Source organism: Caloenas nicobarica, chromosome 4 (assembly GCF_036013445.1).
Source record: "Caloenas nicobarica isolate bCalNic1 chromosome 4, bCalNic1.hap1, whole genome shotgun sequence".
NCBI lineage: Eukaryota > Metazoa > Chordata > Aves > Columbiformes > Columbidae > Caloenas > Caloenas nicobarica.
In genome coordinates, this window is record NC_088248.1 from 1,810,183 (window position 1) to 1,831,337 (window position 21,155).

Here is a 21,155-nt window from a genome sequence, read left to right on the forward strand (position 1 = left end):
AAAAGAAACGCCAGGCTCCTGCAGCTCTCAACAAAATCTGCATGTTAGAAGCCTGTGTTGCTGATCTGGAATATATTATTCCATGGAGGGTAAAGAGGATTTTCAGGTTTAAAGTCCTGTTATGTAAATCAGTTGTCTTCTGTTCTGCCTTTGCATTAACACAGCCTGTCATCGTCCTTCCGCCACGCTTCATCTCCTATTTCCAAATCTACATTTTTTCAGACAATTTGATTTCAAAATTATATTTACATTCTTAACATCTCCTAATGAGCTTATTTCATTGGTAGCATAAACCTAATTATGCATCACACCAGGGGCTCTTTTGCTGAGAATATTTCCTCCAATTTAGCCTGATCAAAGATTGCTGGGCCACGTGAGAACCACAGCCTCAGATGTTGCACTCACGTAGCTTAAGAATGAGTTAAATATTTTAGATAGAAACAATCTGCCCAAGTTGAGTTAAATTTATGGTATATGATATAGACCAGAGACGGAGTTCAGACTATCTTTAAAAATCAAGAGCAGTCCTTAACTGATACATTTGGGATGTATTGTACCATGTTTTCCTTTGGAGGGCATCTCCAAATGGGCAGGTTCCAAGAGCTGTTACCTTGAAGCTGGCCATGCTCAAAAATAATAATTAGTGGATTTATGTCATGAATTTTAAAAAGTAGATTTTTTTGGTAACCAAACTCTCTGTATTCCAGAGCTTTCATGTATTTTACAACTGCTTTTTATGCCTATTTCCATTGTTTTATCTTTTCATTGATCACATTTGCTCAGATGTAAAACGGAATTCAATTACCAAAAATTATACCCCACTTGTGTGCACTGCAGAAAAGGCCGACACTGCCAACACTGCCGTACGTCTTCTGCTGAATCCGTTTCTCTGGTGAGCTGTTGGGTCTGCATGTCAGGGTAGCGCACAAGCAAGGGAGCCGCGAGCTCCAATCCTAACCTCACCACTGGCTCATTGTGGCCTAGATTTTTAAATTGGACTCCTATATTTGAGTTCAGGGTTTGCAGAGGTGGTAAGCTCAGCACCCAGCTACCCAAGGTGTTAGTTCTTAGCTCCTCACTTTCCAGACAGCCAGCTTGCAACTGTAAAAGAGCTGTGGTGCTGCAGAACTGCTCGAGGTGGTGTTATCACTTCCTATGTCTTCTGATCAGACTTTATATGCCATCAGTTAATTGCTAAGAATTATTCAGGAATTTAGACACTTACATTCTCTATACCGTGTTTAAACCACAAGCAAATCATGAGCAAACCACCGTGCTAAGTCAGAGCACCTCCTGACCAGACCACTGCCAGTCTGGCACAGTATCGCTTTCTGCACGTGTTGAGGTCTTCACTATCCCAAGCATGTGCTGGGAGATTTTTCTTTTAAATCTCTGTACTGCACTTCAGAGAAAAAAACCCCACGTTTTAGTCGTGGGTATGAATGCAGATCCCTTACTACAGCTGTGAGCTGGAAGAGACCTCATGTCCATAGTGAGGAAAGGAGCTCAGTGGCAGAGCCATGGGCGACCTAACAAGCCTTGATGACCCTGAGCAACCCCACCCAAAACATCCACCCACCCCCATGGGTTCCATTTCAACTCAGGCTTGAGCTCGTTCTCCTTATAATCATCATTCAGCTATGACTGCCAGTCTCAATGTTCTCAGCCTACAGGAGACTGTAAAGGACCCATATGCCCCAACCAGAGGAGTGGGGTAAGTAACTTCTCTGTAAAACTCAAAAGATTTGAGTCTCCTTTTGATTCTGCCAATTTTATGTGTCTCCGACTTGCATAGAGTTGCTCCTGGTTTCCACACAGGTAGTGAGACAAGTACCTAATTTTTAAAGCTTATGGTTGAAAGCTGCATTTAATCTTTAGTAAATATTTATTCATGGAGTCTCTAATTTATACACACAGACAAAAGGCTATAGCTAGAGGAGACAGAATACAAAGGAAGCATCAAACAAAACACACAGCCTTTTTATACCCAATTAAAAAGAAATATTATCCTAATGAAAATTCTCAAGGAAATGGGGATGGAGTGAGCAAAATTGGATCAAAGAGAATTGATAAAAAGCCGTTTTCTGTGAAGCACATTATTCATCAATTAAACAATGTGTGTTGTGTGAGGGAGCACCACAATGTGATACTGGCAATAGAAATACTGAGCGCCTCAATCTGTTGGCCTCACTTAGCATCTCACTCCCCAGGTTATCCTGCTGCTTGCTCAGGAACCATTTTCCAAGTGAAACGCTACTGAATGTGATGGGAGTGCACTGGTAGGATCGCTGCAAACAAAAGCAATCACTTAAGGATAGATACTGATATTATTTTGTGTTTTCTGCTGTTATTCTTGTTTGGAGCAGTGTAAATCTGCACTAATGCCAATTAAGTAAATGGAACTAATCTGTTCTTAATTGTATTATGATTTCTACTGCAAGGAACCCAGAGCAAGATACTGATCTCAGGGCCAGCTGGGTAGTGTAAATATGTATTTCCTTACTGGATTATGAAACACTAAGAGAACTACTACAACTGGAAGCAAAGGTTAGCAGCAAAACATGAGCCGAGTTCTCATATACAAATACTGGTTTGGAAGTACTTGCAAGTTCAGCTGCCATACGACTGAAACAATGTCTTGTCACTAACTTGCCAAGTCAAAAATGAAATGTTTTAGCATGGGTAAGGGAATAGTGTATGACCCTGAGAAAGGCTGTACTAAGTTAGAGGGGAAAAAAACACTGGACCAAATAGACGTTTGTTCCACTAGCAGAAATGCAATAATATATTTTTCAGGATGCCTTCCGATCTGCAGCTTGGGGACTTTGAGACAGAGGTTATAGCTACAACTTGATGTTTAAAAAACCCCCCACCACAACAACAAAACCAAAAACCCAAACAAAACAAACCAACCCAACAACACTCTAATGGCGTGTTCTTTCGTGAAATCATTTAACTGCTTTTTAAAATCCTTTTTGGCTTCCCAGACTTCCCAATCTGGCACAGCCTATGTTTCTGGAAATACCATATTGATTCCCCGCCCCCCCTTTTTTTGTTTTCTGCAGAGCAGTCTACAGGTGTGCTCCATATTTCTGGGGAAAGGGAAGAAGAGTAGAAATCTTCATCCGTAAAATGAAAGTTACATGTGGTTAAAAACATTGCTAAGCAGTCCCTTGAATTCTGGATAAACAGTTTCTATAATCCGAAATACAGGTGTATTTTAAGACCTATCATTACTGCAGTCTAGAAGAGCTTCTTTGTGCTTGGTCCTCCATAAACGTTTACAAAGAAAAAAATGGATTTGCAGTATAAATATATGTCGAGATGGAGAAATGATTGTCTGTTTTCTATGTTGTGAATGGGTAGCTGAAGCACCAAGACTAAGTAACTGCCCAAGACTGCACTGGCAGCCTGAGAGAAACCAAACTGAATTTTCATAATTTAGTCCTATCCCTAAATGATGGGTTTAACTTTCCTCTTTCAGTATCATACATGGTGATATTGTGGAAAATGATATTTGTACTTTTAATGGTGTTTCCCTTCTGTTTGTTCCAGGAACTGGTGTGCCTATGTCCACACCAGGCTGCTGCCCACAGCCGTGGGGGACAGCCTGGAAACCTTCTCCTCAGGCAGAGCAAAGCCTTGCGCGTGGCAGCTTGGATCCTGTGCCCAGAGGTGTGTAGGAATAGGACGAATGAGTACATGCGAGTGCTTTATCACCAGGTGTAAAAGTCAGTTCTTTGTTGGAGCAAAAGGTTTCCCCTGAGAGGCATAAATATTTTTTTTTAATTATCTCTCTGTTGGGTATTTATTTCTGGCACAGCTTTGGTCAGACAGTGAACCTAGGAAAGTGATTGGCCTGGATAAAACTTGTAAACAATGTCTCTGTTAAACGTATTCAGGTTGGCCTTTGTGCTTTGGGTGCCTGATTCTCCAGACGTTAGATTTCAACAGTAAATGAAACTGGGTTTTAATGCACGAGTCTGGAAAATCACAAACTGAAACAGCGCGAGCAAAGCAGAGTTTGTAACATATTTTTCCATTGAAAAATTTCAAAAGCCTCTTACAAGTCAGTTGGAGTGCTGTGAGAATTGTCCTCTAGGTGGTACGGCAGAACATGCTGAAATCTTTGAGGTGAAACTGGGAACAGAGGCTGGTAAGGATTTGGTGACTGAACTATAATTGAGGGTATTGCAAAACTGTGGAATGGGTCCTGTGGTTGAAATGTTGCCACTTTTTTCCCTAATTCAATCTAGAAGATTCACAATAACTCTGGTTTCCGGTTTTGTAGGAAAAATAACTCTTTGTGCTGTAAAATAACCATCTACTATGTACATTTCTGAGGCTTGTCTATGTGGAGACTTATTTTTGAAATAGCTGCTCCTGATTAACTCTTTTCATGGACGCTTCATTTTTTTGTGAGGGCCTTCAGGAACGGATTATGCTAATGCAGAATAAGGTAGTCTTATCATAAAAAAAGACCATCCACACAGCAAAGGAGCTGAGAACTCTCTTGATTTCAGTTCACCTTAATCTTTATTGAGTTCTTGCTGCTGAAAAAGCCATTTCTCAGAGGCAAAGCTGGTTGGGGACACATGCAAAGCGACTGCCAGCTGCTATGAATTTTAATATATATAATATTACGTCCCCTGTGAAGGGGTGACAAGATTAACTACCGTGTAAAATAAGGGGGCATTTTTTAATTCATTGGCAGAATATTTCTTGGCCTGACAGTCTTCAAATTTGTCCCCCTTTCTGGAATGATTTAGACAGGGATTTTGAGTCCAAACCAATTCTGTAACCATTTTATCATTGTATTTTCTGAGATTTGAGGTGTTCTTCATGAACCGCATTATATTCTTTTTTATTCAAGCTTTGCATTTAACATATTAAAAAAGGTAAGTAGCCTTGCTGTAGTTAGTTTCTCCTGTATGCCCTGCTGCACTGTGTTCATTGTAAACTGACCTGTCTGAGGTTAAGAAAGCTAAAAGAAGGTGTGCGGGTAGGCAGGACGTGCAGAATGTGTTGGAACCCAGAGGCAAAACTGCTGCTGCCTCTGCACTTACGTACTGTAACGGTAATAGCTGAGGCATCACAATTATATGGCCATACCCTCCTTACATCTACTTCCAGAGTGGAAATTTTCATGCTTTATTGGATTAATGTTTGTATAATCTTGTTTAAAATAATCAGAATGAAAAGCTTCCAGTATGCTCTGAAAGTGAACTGACGTGGCATAAATTAGTTGTGAATGCTTTTTTCGCTGCTCTCAAAGAAAACAGTATTTAACTATTGTATTTCTGGCTCACTCTGTCCAGTTTAATAGATATTAATTGCAATATCTTCCATAAAAGCTAACAGTATTTGACTCCTGAATGAGACATTTAGTGAAGAAGTCTGACAGCACTAAATAGACACCAGTCAGTTCCCTTTAAAATCCACGCAGATGAGATGGAGGCTTCAATATTAAAACTGTGGTTGCTACTGAAACACCAAACCCTAATTAGGCTTCACTTTCGGCTTCAAGCAGTTAACGAAAGGGTACATTTGACATGTAAGATACCATAATGTAGCTATCCACGTGCAGTCCAGCTCGCGTTTGGTCACTGAAAACAGGCTTAAAAGGTTCTTGTTTTTCAGGTCCCGGACGAGCACACAGCAAGCCTACAGAATCAAACACAACATAGTGACACGGCTGGAGTGGAAGTGCTGTCCTGGATACAGCGGGCAGAGCTGCCAGCCCAGGGGTGAGCAGAGATGCTTTGGGATATTGGCTCTTCCCTGCACCTGAGTTTTCAGAGCAGCCAAGCAGAATGTCCTTTCCTCTCTTCCACTCCAAAGAAAACTCATAAAATCCTCAGCCTTATTCCATTTTTCTAAACTATGGAGTTTGCACTCAGTGTGTCTCTGCTTTTGACCTTTTAGTTATGGAGTATTGCAATGCTGGGGATATTAAATCCAGGTCCTCTATTGAATACTTGTTGTAAAATTCATCTCCAGCACTGTGACTCTTCTGGCTTTCAGTTTCAGTCTCCAAGAATATATTTTAGACATGATTAAATATGGTATCAACTTTGTTTCCCTCTGAATTGAGTAGGACTTTTGTTGTTTGTTTCAACAGTAACTGAATTTTGCTGGATATTACAAAATCCCTGTATAATTGTGCCCCTCTTTTCTTTTTATTTTTTTTTTCCAAAATAATGTTTTATCTCTGCTCTGGTGATCAAACATATGGCAACATACTGTAGTTTAACGTCTGTATTACAGCTATTTCTTTCCTACTGGCCTTAAACAAGCTGCCCTTGAAAAATAAGATCTGGCATCAGCATACATATTTTAAATGAATGAATATTACAAGAAAGGCCATTAGATGTGGTAGGGAATTCAATCAGCAGTGGTAAAGTAGAGACTGTGATTAAAAATTAATGTAGAGGAATGAAGAGAAATCACCGTTATTCACGTCCAGGAGGGAAATTTCAGTGCTGAAGAGTCAGAGCCTCAGCAGGCACAGAATCCTCTCTGTGCAGCTGAGCGTGGGGTCAGATATTAACACGGGACACAGTCAGCCAGGCTGTCCGGTGGGCATGGATCAGATGTTTTAAAGGTTTGCTTTTAAAAAATGCAAACATTAGCAAAAATACATTAAAAATGCTTATTGAAGGGTGAGGCTACACTTGATCAAATTGAAATGGCATCAAAACAACAGGGAAGCACTGACCAGGAAAAATAGCTGTATAACTCAATTTGTAGTGGCATCTGTGTAAAAATAAGAATAAAGGAAAGTGTTGTCAAGCGTTACAGGAGCGGGTTTGAAATTACATCTCCTGGGTTCTATTTGCAAACCTCTTCTGGCTTGCTAAATGACTTGGGGCAGCCACTTATAATCTGCATACCCACGTTTACCGATCTAGAAAATTGAGATGACACTTATCTCACGGGGGGCACTGGGATATTTAATTAATTAACGCTTGTAGAAGTGCTCAAAGAGATTGGGATGAAAGGTGTTATGTCAGAAAGGCTCTTCTTCCGTGCTTCTGGAATCCTGCCTCCCACGAGGAGCAGACCACCAGCACAAGCCCTGCCTGTATTATTCAATTCCCATGAAGGGACGTCAGCTAATGAACTTGAACAGGCGGGAGCCCGACAGCCTTGTCCTCAGGCACTTTATTTCTCCAACGAGGTGGGGAGGGACGGTGTAAACTCTGACTGGGGGTCTCCAGAGCTGCTGAGCCCTCTGCTTGGCCTCTCTGCACTTGATCTGCTCAACGACAGAACCGTTACGGAAGGGTTTCTGTGCCCAAGGAACTGGGGAATTCTGACGATATGTTTTAGATCCTGGGGAGGCACTGTTAGTGTGATGTGGGTTGCCTGTAGCAAATGCTAATTCTAAACGCCTTCTGGTTTAACTTCTCCCTCAAACCAAATGAAATCACGCACAGCTATTTCAGTCTCGCAGTCTGGGCAGCAGGAAACACTTGTCACCATCTGATAGTTATTACTAGACATCTGTAACCTGCCTTGGGTAGCCTCCTTGTAACTGCTCTCAAGGTGATGTGTGGTGAGTGAGACAGGAGAGCCTCTGATACGACACTTGCTCAGGTCGCTGTTTCTGACTTTGCCTCCCATGTGGCAACACGTGACTGAATTGGTTAAGACATGGATCCTAGTCCGGCATGGACAATGCAATTTAACAAGAAACTTTTTCAGAAGGGAAATATGTATACGTAACTTCTCACAAGTCTCAGGAAACAGTGCAGTATAGAGAATTCAACAAATAGATCATGATTTTTTTTTTTTTTTTTTTTTGGATTTGGGAATATCAAATGCTTAACTGGGAGAAAAACTGCTAAAATGAAAGGGCTTGAAATTTCTGAGTTGCCAAGTTCATTGCGTCATTTTTACTACACGCAGCTTTGTTTTAGCTTTTCATCCCGAGGCTGGAGAAAACAACGTGTATAGTAGTGTCTGAGGGGAAGAAATCCCTGTCGGCCCATGAACAACATATGGTCCTCGAACACTATATTATGTGTCATGAGTGATTTCAAGAACTAGAAGGTTCAAATGTTGATCATGTTGTGTTTGAGTTCACCTTTGCTGAGGAGTGAGGCTCAGACGACTTAAAGCGTATGAATCAATCTCTGCCGCCCTGGCTGTGGCTGAGAGCGGAGCGCGGGTTTCAGGGTTGCTGCCAGCGCCACAGCCATTGCTAGTGCTGAATTCTCTCGCACAGTAGCGATGTCATTTCTCCAGCAGATGGCTGTAAAATGTTCTGCACAGGAGCCAGCGCGATCCTCTGCGTGGGCTGAGCTGCAGGCACAAAAGGCAGCGATTCGTTCACCTTGGAACAGGGGGAATGGGGAGGGAACTCCCGAACTCCCCGCAGGGATTCCCTTTCAGCCACTCCCGCTTCGTCAAAAATATATCGGGAGAAAAAGACCCGATTTCCATATTTTTAATATTTCCTGAAATCATTTTGCACCCTGTGTTTAAAAATACATGGGACAATAAATTATACATCTAGGCTAATATATTCAATGATAAGAGCCTAATGTTGGATTCCTATGTGTGTTACCTGATACTCAGAAGTGCTGAGGACCCTGAAGCTCCTTGGGGAGCTGTAATTGTTGAATTGTTCCTCGTTGCTCAGCATTTTGCAATGCTGCTTTTTTCTTTTTCTTGCTGGTGCTACTTTCTTATTGTAAATGGCACTATAAGGTGGGTCTAGAAGTCAGATTTTTAGTTTATATTTTATCTTTTTAGCTTAAACAGATCACAGCATGTCCAATTTGTAGAAGGTCTCAAACGCAAATCATTTGATGACTCTTTCCAACCTAAGGAGTTGGTGTATTGGAGTTTCAGTCTGGTGCTCCCGCCACATCTGCTGCCTCTCAGCATCTGGGGTGGCGAATCTCAGGTGTGGGACCAAGGAGCACACAAGGCTTAATCACCATATGATGTGTCAGAATGGTTCCTTTGGAAAAGGATGGAGCCACACAGGAAGGATGACATAGGAGAATATATATTGCAAATGACTCATTTGAATTTGTTTCGCAAACGAAAACCCTGAATTTCTAATGCTGCCTGAGAAGTACCTTTCCTTACAGTGATGAAATTTAATAACCGTACAAGATGAGGTGTTGTCTCTGAGTGTGTTTTGCGGCTGCGGTCCTTGCTGCTTTTAGAAGCACCATCATGCACTGTTGGCTTGCTCCGTTACACGTTTGCTCCAGCAGAGTGATACTGCGTTCTGTTTCTTACAGCAATAAATGTAGATCCTTAAAAGTCTAAAAGTGAATAAAATTGGAAGGGTTTAGGTATTCTGCGATGTGAAGCTGTGAGTGGGACAGCTGATTTAATAGGGAGGATGAAAGATAAGACAGATGGTACATAAAAAAAAAAAAAAAGTGGTGTCCATAGCAGTAACAGTAGCAGTGAATACATTCAGAGCAACAGAAAGATTGGTAAATGAAAGAATAAAAGGATATCGATCAGTGGGTCTTTATCATGGGCAAGTAACTGACTCCCTTGTCATAGATAATATCATCACATCACAGCCCGATAAATCCTGTGTAATGAATTCGGCTGAATGCAAGTATTTAACTCCTGTCAATAACCATGCCACAGAAAGATAACAGAAGCTATTGAAATTATAACTATGTGAGGATTTTGTATTTCTTATCAGCCAATTTCAATAAATTCTATTAAACTTTCAGTCCATATGATAATTTCTTTTGAGTTCCTGTCCTAATTCTTACTTCCCCCTGCTTAATTTACAGCCTCAGACACCTTATATCATCCTTAAATGTAATCTATTGATGCTCATATATACTGCCAAGAGGCTAATGAAACATAGGGGATTTCTCAATTCAGCATTTTAGCCCGTTTCCTTGGAAACTCACATTATGGCCGGACTAGTTTTTAATATTTGAACTGGAAAATAATGGCACCATACCCAAGTTATTCTGCTTGTACTGTACTGAAGATTGGCAATCCCAACGGTGCTATGTAAAAGGCATTCCGTAGATGTGTTCCAGCTGGAACGACGTCTGCTTCAAAATGCTTCAGGAACTGAGGAAGCACATAAAAATTGGTATGAATTGACACCAGCAAGTTTACAGCCTACTTTGTACATATTTCATTTTTCATAAAGAAATGAAAGCAGCACAGTGAAGCCTAATGGTTAGAGAAATGAGTCAGGAAGGTGGAAATTTTAGTTCAGTTCCCAGCTCCATGGGTTGTTCAGTACTTTTTGTGAGTGAAGGCACTTGACTTTTCTGGAACTCTGTTTCCCAGCTGTATTATTGAAATAATAATGATGTCTAGCTTTTTGCAAATTGCTTTGGGATCTCTGGGCTGAGATGTAAAATAAGCATAGAAAATCTCATCTGCCATGGCCAGAGAAAACATTCACAAACTTATCATCTTAGTGAAGTATTTTAATGTATATACCAGTTGCAAATCTCAGATGACATTTGTTGGAATTTGATTATGTTTTGAAATAGTGTTTATTTTTTAGGTGCTGCAACAATATAATATTACAACTGCCTTTAGTGGGAATATTTCCGTGGTTGAAGATTTGTGTAATCTGTCAAAAATTCGTTTCAACAAACCCGACCAATTTTGTAGCTATAAAAAAAGAATTAATTTTACAGATGACAATCTTTGCATTGTCTTTGTGCTGATGTTTTATATTGATTTAAAATATTCCTCTAGAATATTTAGCCCTGGAGATTTCAAAGATCTGTTTGTTATTGGGCAGGTTTTGACATTTTAGTATTAACACCGACCCCTGCCAGTCTCAGGAGCCATTTCTAAAGCCGTTCGCTGTCCTCTTCACCGTGGTCCTACACTGCGTGGACTAAGCAGACACCAAAAATCTCTGCAGATGATGAGGCTTTGGTAAAGTTGGTATAGAATAGAGAAAGCAATTGTTGTGGAATCCTGATTGCCATGCTCAGTGTTTCACTCACATCTTTCCCTTTTTCTCCCTCTTTTAGCTCAAGAACAGGGATCACTTATCCACAGCAACCAGGCTGAGAGCAGCAGAACTGGGGGTGGGAGGACACCGGGAGCTGCTCAGGACCCCAGTGGGCCAGGTCAGCTGTTCGAATTACAGTCACCTCCAGCCCGTCACTCACTGCGTGAGTCACTGAGATCACCGCAAAAACAAATTGAGAAAAGTCCCTGTCTGCTGAAGGCACCCGCACGAACCATTCGTTTCTAGCAGCCGTGGTTCTGTGGTATGATTCTCCGGCAGGCAAAAGAAACTGAATGTAAAGGCACCAGTGGCTTAGCATTTATAGGCTGTCTTGTGACTAAACTAAAACTGGGAAAGTCATTCTGCATAAAAATATTTAAACTATTATATTACTGAGTAGAATAGATGAATTAAAAGGAAAACAAACAAAAGAAAAAAAAAACCACCACAGCCAAAATAACCCCAAGCCCAATCTAGGAGTAGTGTAGACCAGCATTGGTCATAAAAGAAAATGGAGTGATGTTAATTGATTCACTCAATACTAAAAATTCAGAAACTTTTCACCTGGCTTTCAGCTGATGTCTCTGAAGTTAATGACACTTTCTTTTTTTCCCTATCACAATGTTGTAACACTACTTGTGGTGTGGTTTGTTTTGTTTTGTTTTGTTTTGTTTTCCTCTTCTCATTTTGTTTTCTGACCAAGCACTTACACAAAAACTGAATGAGAAGATTAGCAGCCAGGAGATGAAACTGACTTTTCTACAGAAGAAGGTTGACAACATTGTGGCTGCGATGAATGATGTGAGCAAGATGCTTTCGGCTCTGGAAGGCAAAATCAATGAAGATAAGGGCAGAGACTTCCAGTCTTTTCTAAAAGGTAGGAAAAATAAATTAATGTAACCACTCACCCAGTTAAAGGTGACAGAAAAAAAAATGCTAAAAACATTAATAGACTTTCCTATTCTATCGTTCAACATTTATAGGGAGAAATATTTTTTTTAGTTTCACTTCATAATAGAAGGATTTGTTTCTTTTGACATTTGTTGTGGTGTCTTTTATAGTGACAAAAAAATTTACAGTGTCTACATAGTACCTTCAGCCACTATCATGGCATTTTCAGTTAATTAGAGCTTCTGCAATTATTCTTATATCTTTGGTTTGTTTATCTCACAGCTGCTAAAGGAGGTAGTATTTGCTTTGCTACTAAGTCCAAGTAATATTCTTTAATACATAATTCACATATGCAGGGGAAATGTACAAGGAATCCCATGGTTGTTGTATTTATAACATGGCAAATGTCCTGCAGAATAATCTGCCCCTGCTCATATTGGGCTGCCTTTGATAAACGTCTGTATTTGGGGCTGGCAGATGAGAAGAACCCGGCCAGGGATCAGGAGGTCGGGCAGGCCCTCGCCAGGACAACTACACACCTATTCTTTGTGACTCTGCAACAAGATCTGTTTGTTACTCAACTATTAAAGCAAATGGTGCTCAACAGACAGAGTGGGATTGAAGCGTTCATTTCTTTGATGTGCAATAGTTTTCTCATTTTTCAGGGATTTTCCCCAAACTGTTTGTGTTTCACACTTTAGAATCCAGAAGACTTTTCTATTGTTTAAAAATAGAAAGAGGAAACTGGAGCTCCTTACATGGAGATGAAACTAAATGAAACAATAAATGCTTGTGTATCTCTCTTGAATTTACCAAGTGTGGCCTCATTTGTTGTATTTTCAGTCCTCATCTGTCTCCTGAGTTGCCCTCGTCGCATGCTAGATGGCTCTCTTCTACCCTGGATCACGTTCATCCCGTCTGTCACTCAGCGACCTGCTTTCACCTCTCCACATATTGCTAGATGGCATTCTTGACCCTTGAGCATACATTTCATTTCTCTTTGAATATTTCCTATTTCCCTTTTGCTTTCTCTTCATTCTTTTTTATATTCCACTCGTTCTAGCTGTCATTTTCTTGCTGTTCCAAGAGGTGTTTTGCTGCATCCTGTGCTAATTAAAATGTGCAGGGATGAGTCGTCAGACACTATTAGCCATCCTCTACATTCCTCAGCTTTAGATTTTGCTCTATGGATGGGTAAATTCAGGGACATGTGTTTCACTTCTGTACAGCACTGTATTTGCTCACATTGTGGAAAAAGATGTCGCTAACACCATTGGTTTGATTGTTTCCATATTTCTCCTTTTCCCCAAAGGTCTCAAATCCAGAAGTATTAATGAATTAGCCAAAGGCATTGTCAGAGAGCACTTTAAAGTATTTCAAGATGAAATGCAAGAGAACATGGCTCAGATTTTTAAGACTATGTCTAGTTTGTCAGAGGATCTTGAAAACACAAAAGAATCAGTCAAGCATCTGAATGAAACCCAACAAAAATTTGCTCAGGAGATAGACAGCGGGCCAACAAAACTTGACATTCTGGAGTTAAAGAGTCATATGGTGCAGATGAAAGAGGAAATGACCCTCACTTGTGACAAGCCTTTGAAAGCTTTACAGGAAAAACAGAGATCCTTGGAAGATAACTTGCAGCATCAACAGTCAAGAAGTGTCAATTATTATGAATCTTTAAATAGGACTCTCGCTGAAATGAAAGATGCTCACGAACAACTGTTATCAGCTGAACAGTCTTCAAGCCAGAACATCCCTTCAGCAGATAAAGTCACCGAGTCCAATGTTACAGAGTACGTGTTCACACTGCATGAGACAGTAAAGAAACACAGCATGATGGTGCTGCAGATCTATGATGACTTAAGAGTCCAAGATAGCAAGATCAGCAATCTCAGTGTTGCACTGGAAATTCAGAGAGCCTCTGTTCTGGGAGTCTGCGATGACATGTTGTCAGAGAGCAGAAGGGATTTCCAAACACAGCTGGCAGCAACCCAAGAGAACATACTTGTCCTAAACAAAAGTTTCTCTGACCTGCTCCTTCCATTGGAAAATAAGGTGGACAAAATGAATGAGCAAATTAATGATTTGTGCTATGACATGGAGATCCTGCAACCCCTGATTGAACAAGGGGTACCTTTTAGTTTGACTTCAGAATATGAACAACAAATCAAAGCTGAAGAAATCAACGAGAAGCTTAAAAACCTCACTACTTTCATTAACGGAATGAGTTCTGCAATTGCGGAACTTTCCAAAACTCAGGAAGGACTGAAAAATGAATCTCAGGCTTATCAGGACCTGTTTGAGAGCCGTGTTAAGGAATGCTCCATGGAAATAGAGGATGGATTAAACAAGACCATGATAGTACTAAACAGCGCTATTGATTCTATTCAAGATAATTATGTACTGAAAGATACGCTGCGTGTTCTAAGAAACGAAACTGAAGTCTGCTGTGGCAGAGCTGAGAAACTGGGCAGCCTCCTGGCTTTCATTCCCCAGTTCCAACAGCTCAATCAATCCCTCCAGACGCTGCTCCTTAGGAACAAGTACGAATTCACTTCACAAGTAGTGCCATCCCTTTCTGATCTTCCATATGATGAGTCTGACAAAATTATCCTCCACAATTTCAGAAGACTTTTCTATATTTTAAATGATACGTCGTTGAAAGTGGACAATCAACAAGAAGATATTGGCCGCCTGGAAGAAAAGCTATTGGACTCTCTGGAGGAATCAAAAGACCATGAGGTTCGTCTTCTGAATGTGGAGTCAAAAATTTCTAAGTTTTTGGCAAACAACTGTGTCTCGCTGAAGAAAAACAAAGACACCTCGACAGAGAAAGAACAAATGGTCTCACTTCAGCTCCAGACGCTGAGTTCCAGGGTCAAGGCCCTGGAAGCCAAGTCCATCCGTTTCTCAAACACCATTCCACTTGTGAACAAGACGGCTCACGAGGCCTGGGGGCTGTGTCAGGATGCCGACAGCAGCATCCAAAAAGTGAACGCCAGTATACCTGTGCTAATTAAACTTGCTCAGCCAGATATCCCCCTGCTGCAGAGAGGCCTCCAAGAGCTCGTTGAATCTGCGCTTGAAATAAAAGCAGGAACTATCTTGACAAATTTAACCCAGCATGTTGACATATCGGTGGCAAGTGCAATGAATAACATCACCAAATTTCAGAAGCAGGTGAAACCAGTTTTGAAGAAATCAGCCCCGGCGAAAAAAGGAGTGGGAAATGTCACCGTGAGCCTGGCAAGCCGAAGTCAGAGAAACGTGGATAATGCTATAGATTCAGGTAATGCATTTTACTCTACCGAAAATTAGGTGGTTTGTAATAAAGGTGTGTGTAACCATTGTGATGAACTGAGGTGGCAGGGGTTGACTGGGGGTGAATAACAAGTCCTCAGACTGCCATAAAGAGTGTTCCAGAGGAACCTGAGGTTACTTGAGTTGCTTCCTTACGAGAGAATTTCTTTTCCTTGTGAGGAGACTCTGCATGAAGGCATCTAGAAGCTCCATTGAATTTTCCTTAATAAATTCACACCTGATCAGTTTAAGATACACGTGCATGCACACACACTCGTCTGAGAACCCGACCTTTCGAACATACCTGACAGCTGAGACGAAGTCTCCTGGGGCTTCCTGAGAGACAGTTACTGATAACTAAATATTGAGAAAATGTTGGTAAGTTACTTCCTGTTCAGACACTTCCAAACTGAACCACTGGAGTCACTTCTTTCCATAAGGAGACCATTACATTGCTAAATATTTGATTTACTTCTAAACAAGAGCCCAGTAGATCCTGACAGAGCTCATGATTAGTTTGAAGATGTTTGTACAGCAGTGCAGGCTGTTTCCCAAAAGAGCTGCTGGCTGCTTCCCCTCCTGAAGAGCAGCAAAACTCGGCATTAACCGGCTCTCCGCACTCCTGCCGTACTGGATGTAAATAGCAATTGCATTCAGTTTATTCTCTGCTACTAACAGCTGTAATTTTAGCCTTTAATTTAATTTATAAACTCTCTTTTACTCATCAATTTAAAACACTAGTCTCAATCTCAGTATCGTTTCCTTTTTGTGATCTTTTTCCTGTTTCTTAGATGTACTTCTTGTTTGTGAGAAGCAGAGGCCAATTAGCAGAGAGGCTGCCGTGTTCTTAAACAAAGCTTTTGTATTTTGGGAATACGATACAGTCAGCACAATCAGCTGTTTTCCTTCCTTTTCTGCTTTCCTTTCACACTTGGTATATATGTCAATGCTGGGTAAATATGAGTGAAAAATCAATTAAGTGTTCAGCAAAACTGTTATCTGAGGAAAAACATAATTTCCTCATGTCCAGTTGCCTGTGCTGTGACCCCAGTCATGACAGTCCTAGATTGCTTTATTTCGGGCATTGTGCGGTGGACGCTGTTTTCTGTGAAAATAATTACTGTTGTGTTTTCAAGTATATAGGCTCTACCAGTGGAAATTCAAGTGGCACTGCACAATGTTCTTTAGCATTCTGCTCACTGAGCTGAAATTTCTTACAGAAAGTTTGCCTTAATGCAGCAGTCTGTGAAATGCCTGGATGCGAATCTGAAGATAACCATGGGCACTACTGAAATATCGATGTGAAGATCCACTTCAGCATTTCCCTGGCAATAAGTAGACCCTTTCATGAAAGGTTTTTTCAGTTCACACCCACCAATCTGGATTTACTATCACAGGACTGTGGAGAGTTCTCTTTCCAGAGCTCTGCTTGCAGTTCCTGGCCAAGAAAAGGTTAATCTCCCAAAAGATATTTTTATTTGACCAAAGTAAGAGGAAGGAAAAATGTATGGCTTGGGAATGCTTTGTGTTCAGAATTTTTCACAGCAATGTTTAATTTTTAATGTGGCCTGAATGTTCTTCCCCCCAAACCGCTACGCCAACACATTATATGATTACACTCAGTAGTTACTGTCTCGGAGCTCAGTGACGCTGGACTGACAGATCTCTCTGTCACAGCTGGATGTGATCTCGCCAGCTCATACACAGGGAGAGAGAGGCAAGGATGTCCTCAGGGAGAGTGCTCTGCAAAACCACCTCTTTGGTATACTTTGCGTTGCTCGCAATATGAATTTTTTACAATAATCTCGGTAGCTATCCTGGAATTGAGTTATTTATGGGCAAGGACAAGTACTGGGACTGGTTTGGATAGCATTTAAGGTCTTTCATCACCAGCAGCCAGACTGTCCTACAGTGGCTGTGACACATCTGGGTGAGTAATCTCACGGACAGGCCAGTCCAACCTGTACACCAACAGGACAAAAATCCGTGTTTCGGTGTGCACAAGGATGAGCTGCCTCTGTCCAAAAAGAGCTCCCTTCTGTGCCTGTGCTAGTGAAACCAAGCCAAGGAACAGATTCTCCTGAACCAGAAGCAAAATAACTGTTTCTTTTCTCTCACCAAAAGGAAAGAAAATCGGATATGTCAATATTGTCTCTTCCAAGTTTTTCTATTTGTTTCTGAAGGGCTCCCACTCTATGGTCAGCTCCAAGCCTTTTGGCATATTCCCTTTCTTAGTAAAGATTAATTACCCGATCCAACATATTTGTTTAATCGCATGATTGCAGACCGCCTGATTTCCACTTGTTTTGGTTTGCTGTAGTGTCTGAGGGCTACTGTAAAAGAAGGGAAGGAGGAAGCTGAGCCAGCCTGCATTAGATTATTGTGGAAAGACTTATGTAAGGAACAGCAGAAGGAGAATTTTCTAATGCTTGGTTGTAGCCGAGATTTGCTGGCTTTACACTTATGTTGCAGGGAGGGAGGTCATTAAATAAAGGAGGACAGGAGGGAAGAAATGAGCAAGGAAAGGTTGCTATTTTGGAGACAAGGGTCTCTTGGGCTGTACAATCACATTTGGACAGATATCTCAACCTTTTTGTGGTTCTCATAATGTTTGTTGAGCAAAACGCTACGAATAAGTTAGATTTCTAATATGTCTCATCTTACTACATGTACTCGAACCCCTGGGACGAGCAGAACTCAGCATTTATAGGTAATCCTGTACCTTGGAGGTTAGCTGGGGATATGCCGTGTTCAGGCAAAGAGGGAGGCTGGACTAGCAAAGGCTGGATGGGATCTCAGTTTGGCCTTCACACACAGTCTGAGCAGAAATTCCAGCAGCTTTATGAATTAACAAAGAAGCTTTCCAAAATACTGAGCTCTTGGGAAGTGCCGCTGTAATGACATTGTGACTGAGTTGGTTGGTTTTCCTCCCTCTCTATCACAGAGCAATACTCAGCTTGTGTCAGTTCCCCGTGCCAGAATGGAGGAACCTGCATCAAGGACAGACAGGGTTTCGTTTGTGCTTGTCGCCACCCTTTTGGAGGAGTCAACTGCAGTACAAAGCTGGTGAACGACAACTCCCTGAGTGTCGGTAAGTCAAGAATTTAGTAGCGCAATATGGTAGCAGTCTGGGGCCCCTGCCCCAGGGCCTCATTAGAGAGCATTTGCTGGTCAAAGGTCTCGCATTTCGCTGTAATGAGTGCCAGCTCAAGTAGTAGTGGCCCGTGGTTTGGTACTGAAGACATCAGTTCCCATGGGTGACTCATAATCTCTTTCTTTAATGCGACCAGACAATGGGATGAAATTGGGCTGGGACCAGCCCTAGTAGCTGGAAAGCTGTCTGCTGAGCTGTGCAGGGCGGGAGGGCGTGCAAGAGATGTACTGAACGTGGCATCGCGGATTTCGAGACGGGAGGTAAAATCACGTCATCGGGAATAGCAGCTTCAGCACAGCCATAAATGCACTATAAATACCAGTAGCTACCGTAATTTGTGGGACTATGGCCTCAAGGAGTCATTTTAGGTGTGTCTCTGATTTTCATCAGCAAAGGATGCAGTCCTTGAAAGATATTTTTAAAAAAGAAAAGTGGAAACTGTGCTTATTCACTCCAGAAAAAAATAATTTACATCCAGGCCACATGGAATGTGAATTATATGCAGCTTTCAGCAGCCATTTGGCTGATTCTCACTCATGACAGCATATGAATAGTGAATAAAATAATTTGTACAGTGGCAGGGAATCGTAGTGTGCAGGCTTTGCTGGAAGAGAAAAACATATACTTTCATTCCTTTATTTCACATCAGGAGAGCTAAACCTTTCCAGAGTTTGTCTAAGATTTGTGGAGAAAATTCTGGCTTCAGCGCACACAGATGAACAATGAAAGAGATCCTGGGGTGGGAAAAGCTTCATGGGGGGGACAGGGCGAGAAAGAAAGAAAAGAAAAATAGCAGCTCCCATAATGATAATGCAGTATAGACAAACATAAGTTCCCTTGCTGTTTCTAAAATTAATCTTTTGTGGATACACCTAGCACTAATTGTGAAGAAAATTACTTTTTATGCAATACAGAAAATCTCTGTGTTCATGCAGAAATGCTGTATTTCAGTTGCTCAAGCTACTGGATGATGTGACTTTAGAAAAGCTGCTTGTGATCTTCTGTTAGACCCAAATTGCCTTTATACAACATAACATTACTCGAAATTGCTGTTTATCCCTTTGCAGATTTTTCAAGAGGATCGTACAGATATGCACCAATGGTGGCTTTTTTTGCCTCTCATACGTATGGAATGACGACTCCGGGACCCATCAGATTTAATAATCTGGACGTCAACTACGGAGCTTCATTTGCCCCAGCAACCGGGAAGTTTCACGTTCCATATCTGGGGGTCTATGTTTTTGAATATACCATTGAATCATTTAGTCCACGTGCCTCGGGCTATCTGGTTATTGATGGAGTAGACAAACTCACTTTTCAGGCTGAGAATATTAATAGTAACAAGTACACTGACAGAGTAATTGCTGGAAATGCATTATTAGAGTTGAATTATGGTCAGGAAGTCTGGCTCAGACTGGCAACTGGTTCCATACCAGCCAAGTATCCGCCAGTAACCACATTTAGTGGTTACTTGTTGTATCGTAGCTAGGTCAGTCCTAAACGTAGTAAACAGTAGTAAATGTAGTAAACAGCAACCTGCATGGGAATTTATCTTTGCCTTTAAATACTTTGGTTTTTTAGCAGCATTAAATTTCTCAGAGTAACAAGTGCGGTGGCATTTCAAGTTCTGGTTCTCCAAGAAGCTGCTTGGTTGTAGCCAAGTAGACATCTGCCAAGACAGTCCCCAGGCTGGGAATGGGGGAAAAAGAAGCATCGTCTTTGTACAAGCATGACTGGAAGCACAAAGCTAATTATGTTCTACATTTATTGCATAAACGTACTCAGAAAAGGTAGCTGAGAATCAGTTCTCAGGATAAATCAAAGCTGGTGTTGATCATTCCTTTACAACCCGAATACACACCAAAGGTGATGGATAGATTTTGATGATGCAGATGCTAGGTCTTATTCTATCAAGCAGTAATCATGTGTACATATTCTGTCTGGAAAAAATACATTTCTTTTTCATTTTACTTGATGTAATCCACCACATGCCTTTATATGTCAGTGTTTAATTGACTCATGATTTTTTATGTAACCAGTATGATAACAAACTGGGTTTTTATTTAGAAAAAAATGAGGGACTATTTAGAACCTGCATGTTGATACATTCAGATTAGGAATAACGTGCTGATTTTTAGCAGAGTATATAATTAGTCATGGAAAAACATTATAATGGATTTGGTGGAGCTGAATATGTTGAAGCAACTTCTCCTTAGGTGTGATATGTTTTTTGAGCAAACATGGTTGCTTGGGGAAAGGAGTTGGACTTGATGATCCTTGTGGGTCCCTTCGAACTCAGAACATTGATTCTATGGTTATATTGGCTTCACACAGATTTTAGCACGTAAAGTTTGGCCTATGAAGTACACAAGGTTATATGAGATAATTCTAGTAGTCCTTTCTAAGTTTGAGCTCTATAAATCTATGATTTGGTTTATTTCTGCATTATATTCACTACCTACCGAGGCAAGATGAAATGAACTTAAGTCTGTATAAACCAGAATGATTTGCACCGATCCAATTTAAAAAAAAGTATTTTTACTTCGTGCTATGACTGCCAGAAAAAATAAACCTCAGGTTTACATCCTGATCAGTTGCAAAGTCCTGGCTTGCTGCAGTTTCTTGCTGTTCCGTCAACTGGTATAACTGGCCAGGTTTGTTTCTGGTTATTATTTTTGTTAACACTAATTGATCAGGTTTTACGGCTCTGTGTGTTTGTCTCCCTCCCTTTCCTTATCCTCCCAGCTGGAAAAATAAACTTTCTCGCACTCCACATCTTCACCAATTAATTCCACTGACCAGGTTTGTGCCCTTCACTACATCCCTTAC

The 21,155-nt window shown here is 41.0% G+C and overlaps 1 protein-coding gene across 3 annotated transcripts in view; it reads left to right on the forward strand.

Annotated features, from left to right (window-relative positions):
• MMRN1 (multimerin 1) overlaps positions 1 to 20,911 on the forward strand; it is a 30,598-nt gene extending 9,687 nt beyond the window's left edge. Inside the window, exons 2-8 of one of the 3 annotated variants that reach the window (XM_065633944.1) lie at positions 3,556 to 3,675; positions 5,641 to 5,747; positions 10,998 to 11,141; positions 11,682 to 11,855; positions 13,182 to 15,161; positions 18,117 to 18,263; positions 19,394 to 20,911. In XM_065633944.1, the coding sequence (XP_065490016.1) occupies positions 3,556 to 3,675; positions 5,641 to 5,747; positions 10,998 to 11,141; positions 11,682 to 11,855; positions 13,182 to 15,161; positions 18,117 to 18,263; positions 19,394 to 19,815 (3,094 nt within the window). In that variant the 3' untranslated portion in view covers positions 19,816 to 20,911. Of the gene's footprint in view, positions 1 to 3,555; positions 3,676 to 5,640; positions 5,748 to 10,997; positions 11,142 to 11,681; positions 11,856 to 13,181; positions 15,162 to 18,116; positions 18,264 to 18,462; positions 18,511 to 19,393 lie in introns of those variants that run through there. The other 2 variants (XM_065633945.1, XM_065633946.1) reach the window with 2 other exon arrangements.
• The last annotated feature ends 244 nt before the right edge of the window (positions 20,912 to 21,155 follow it).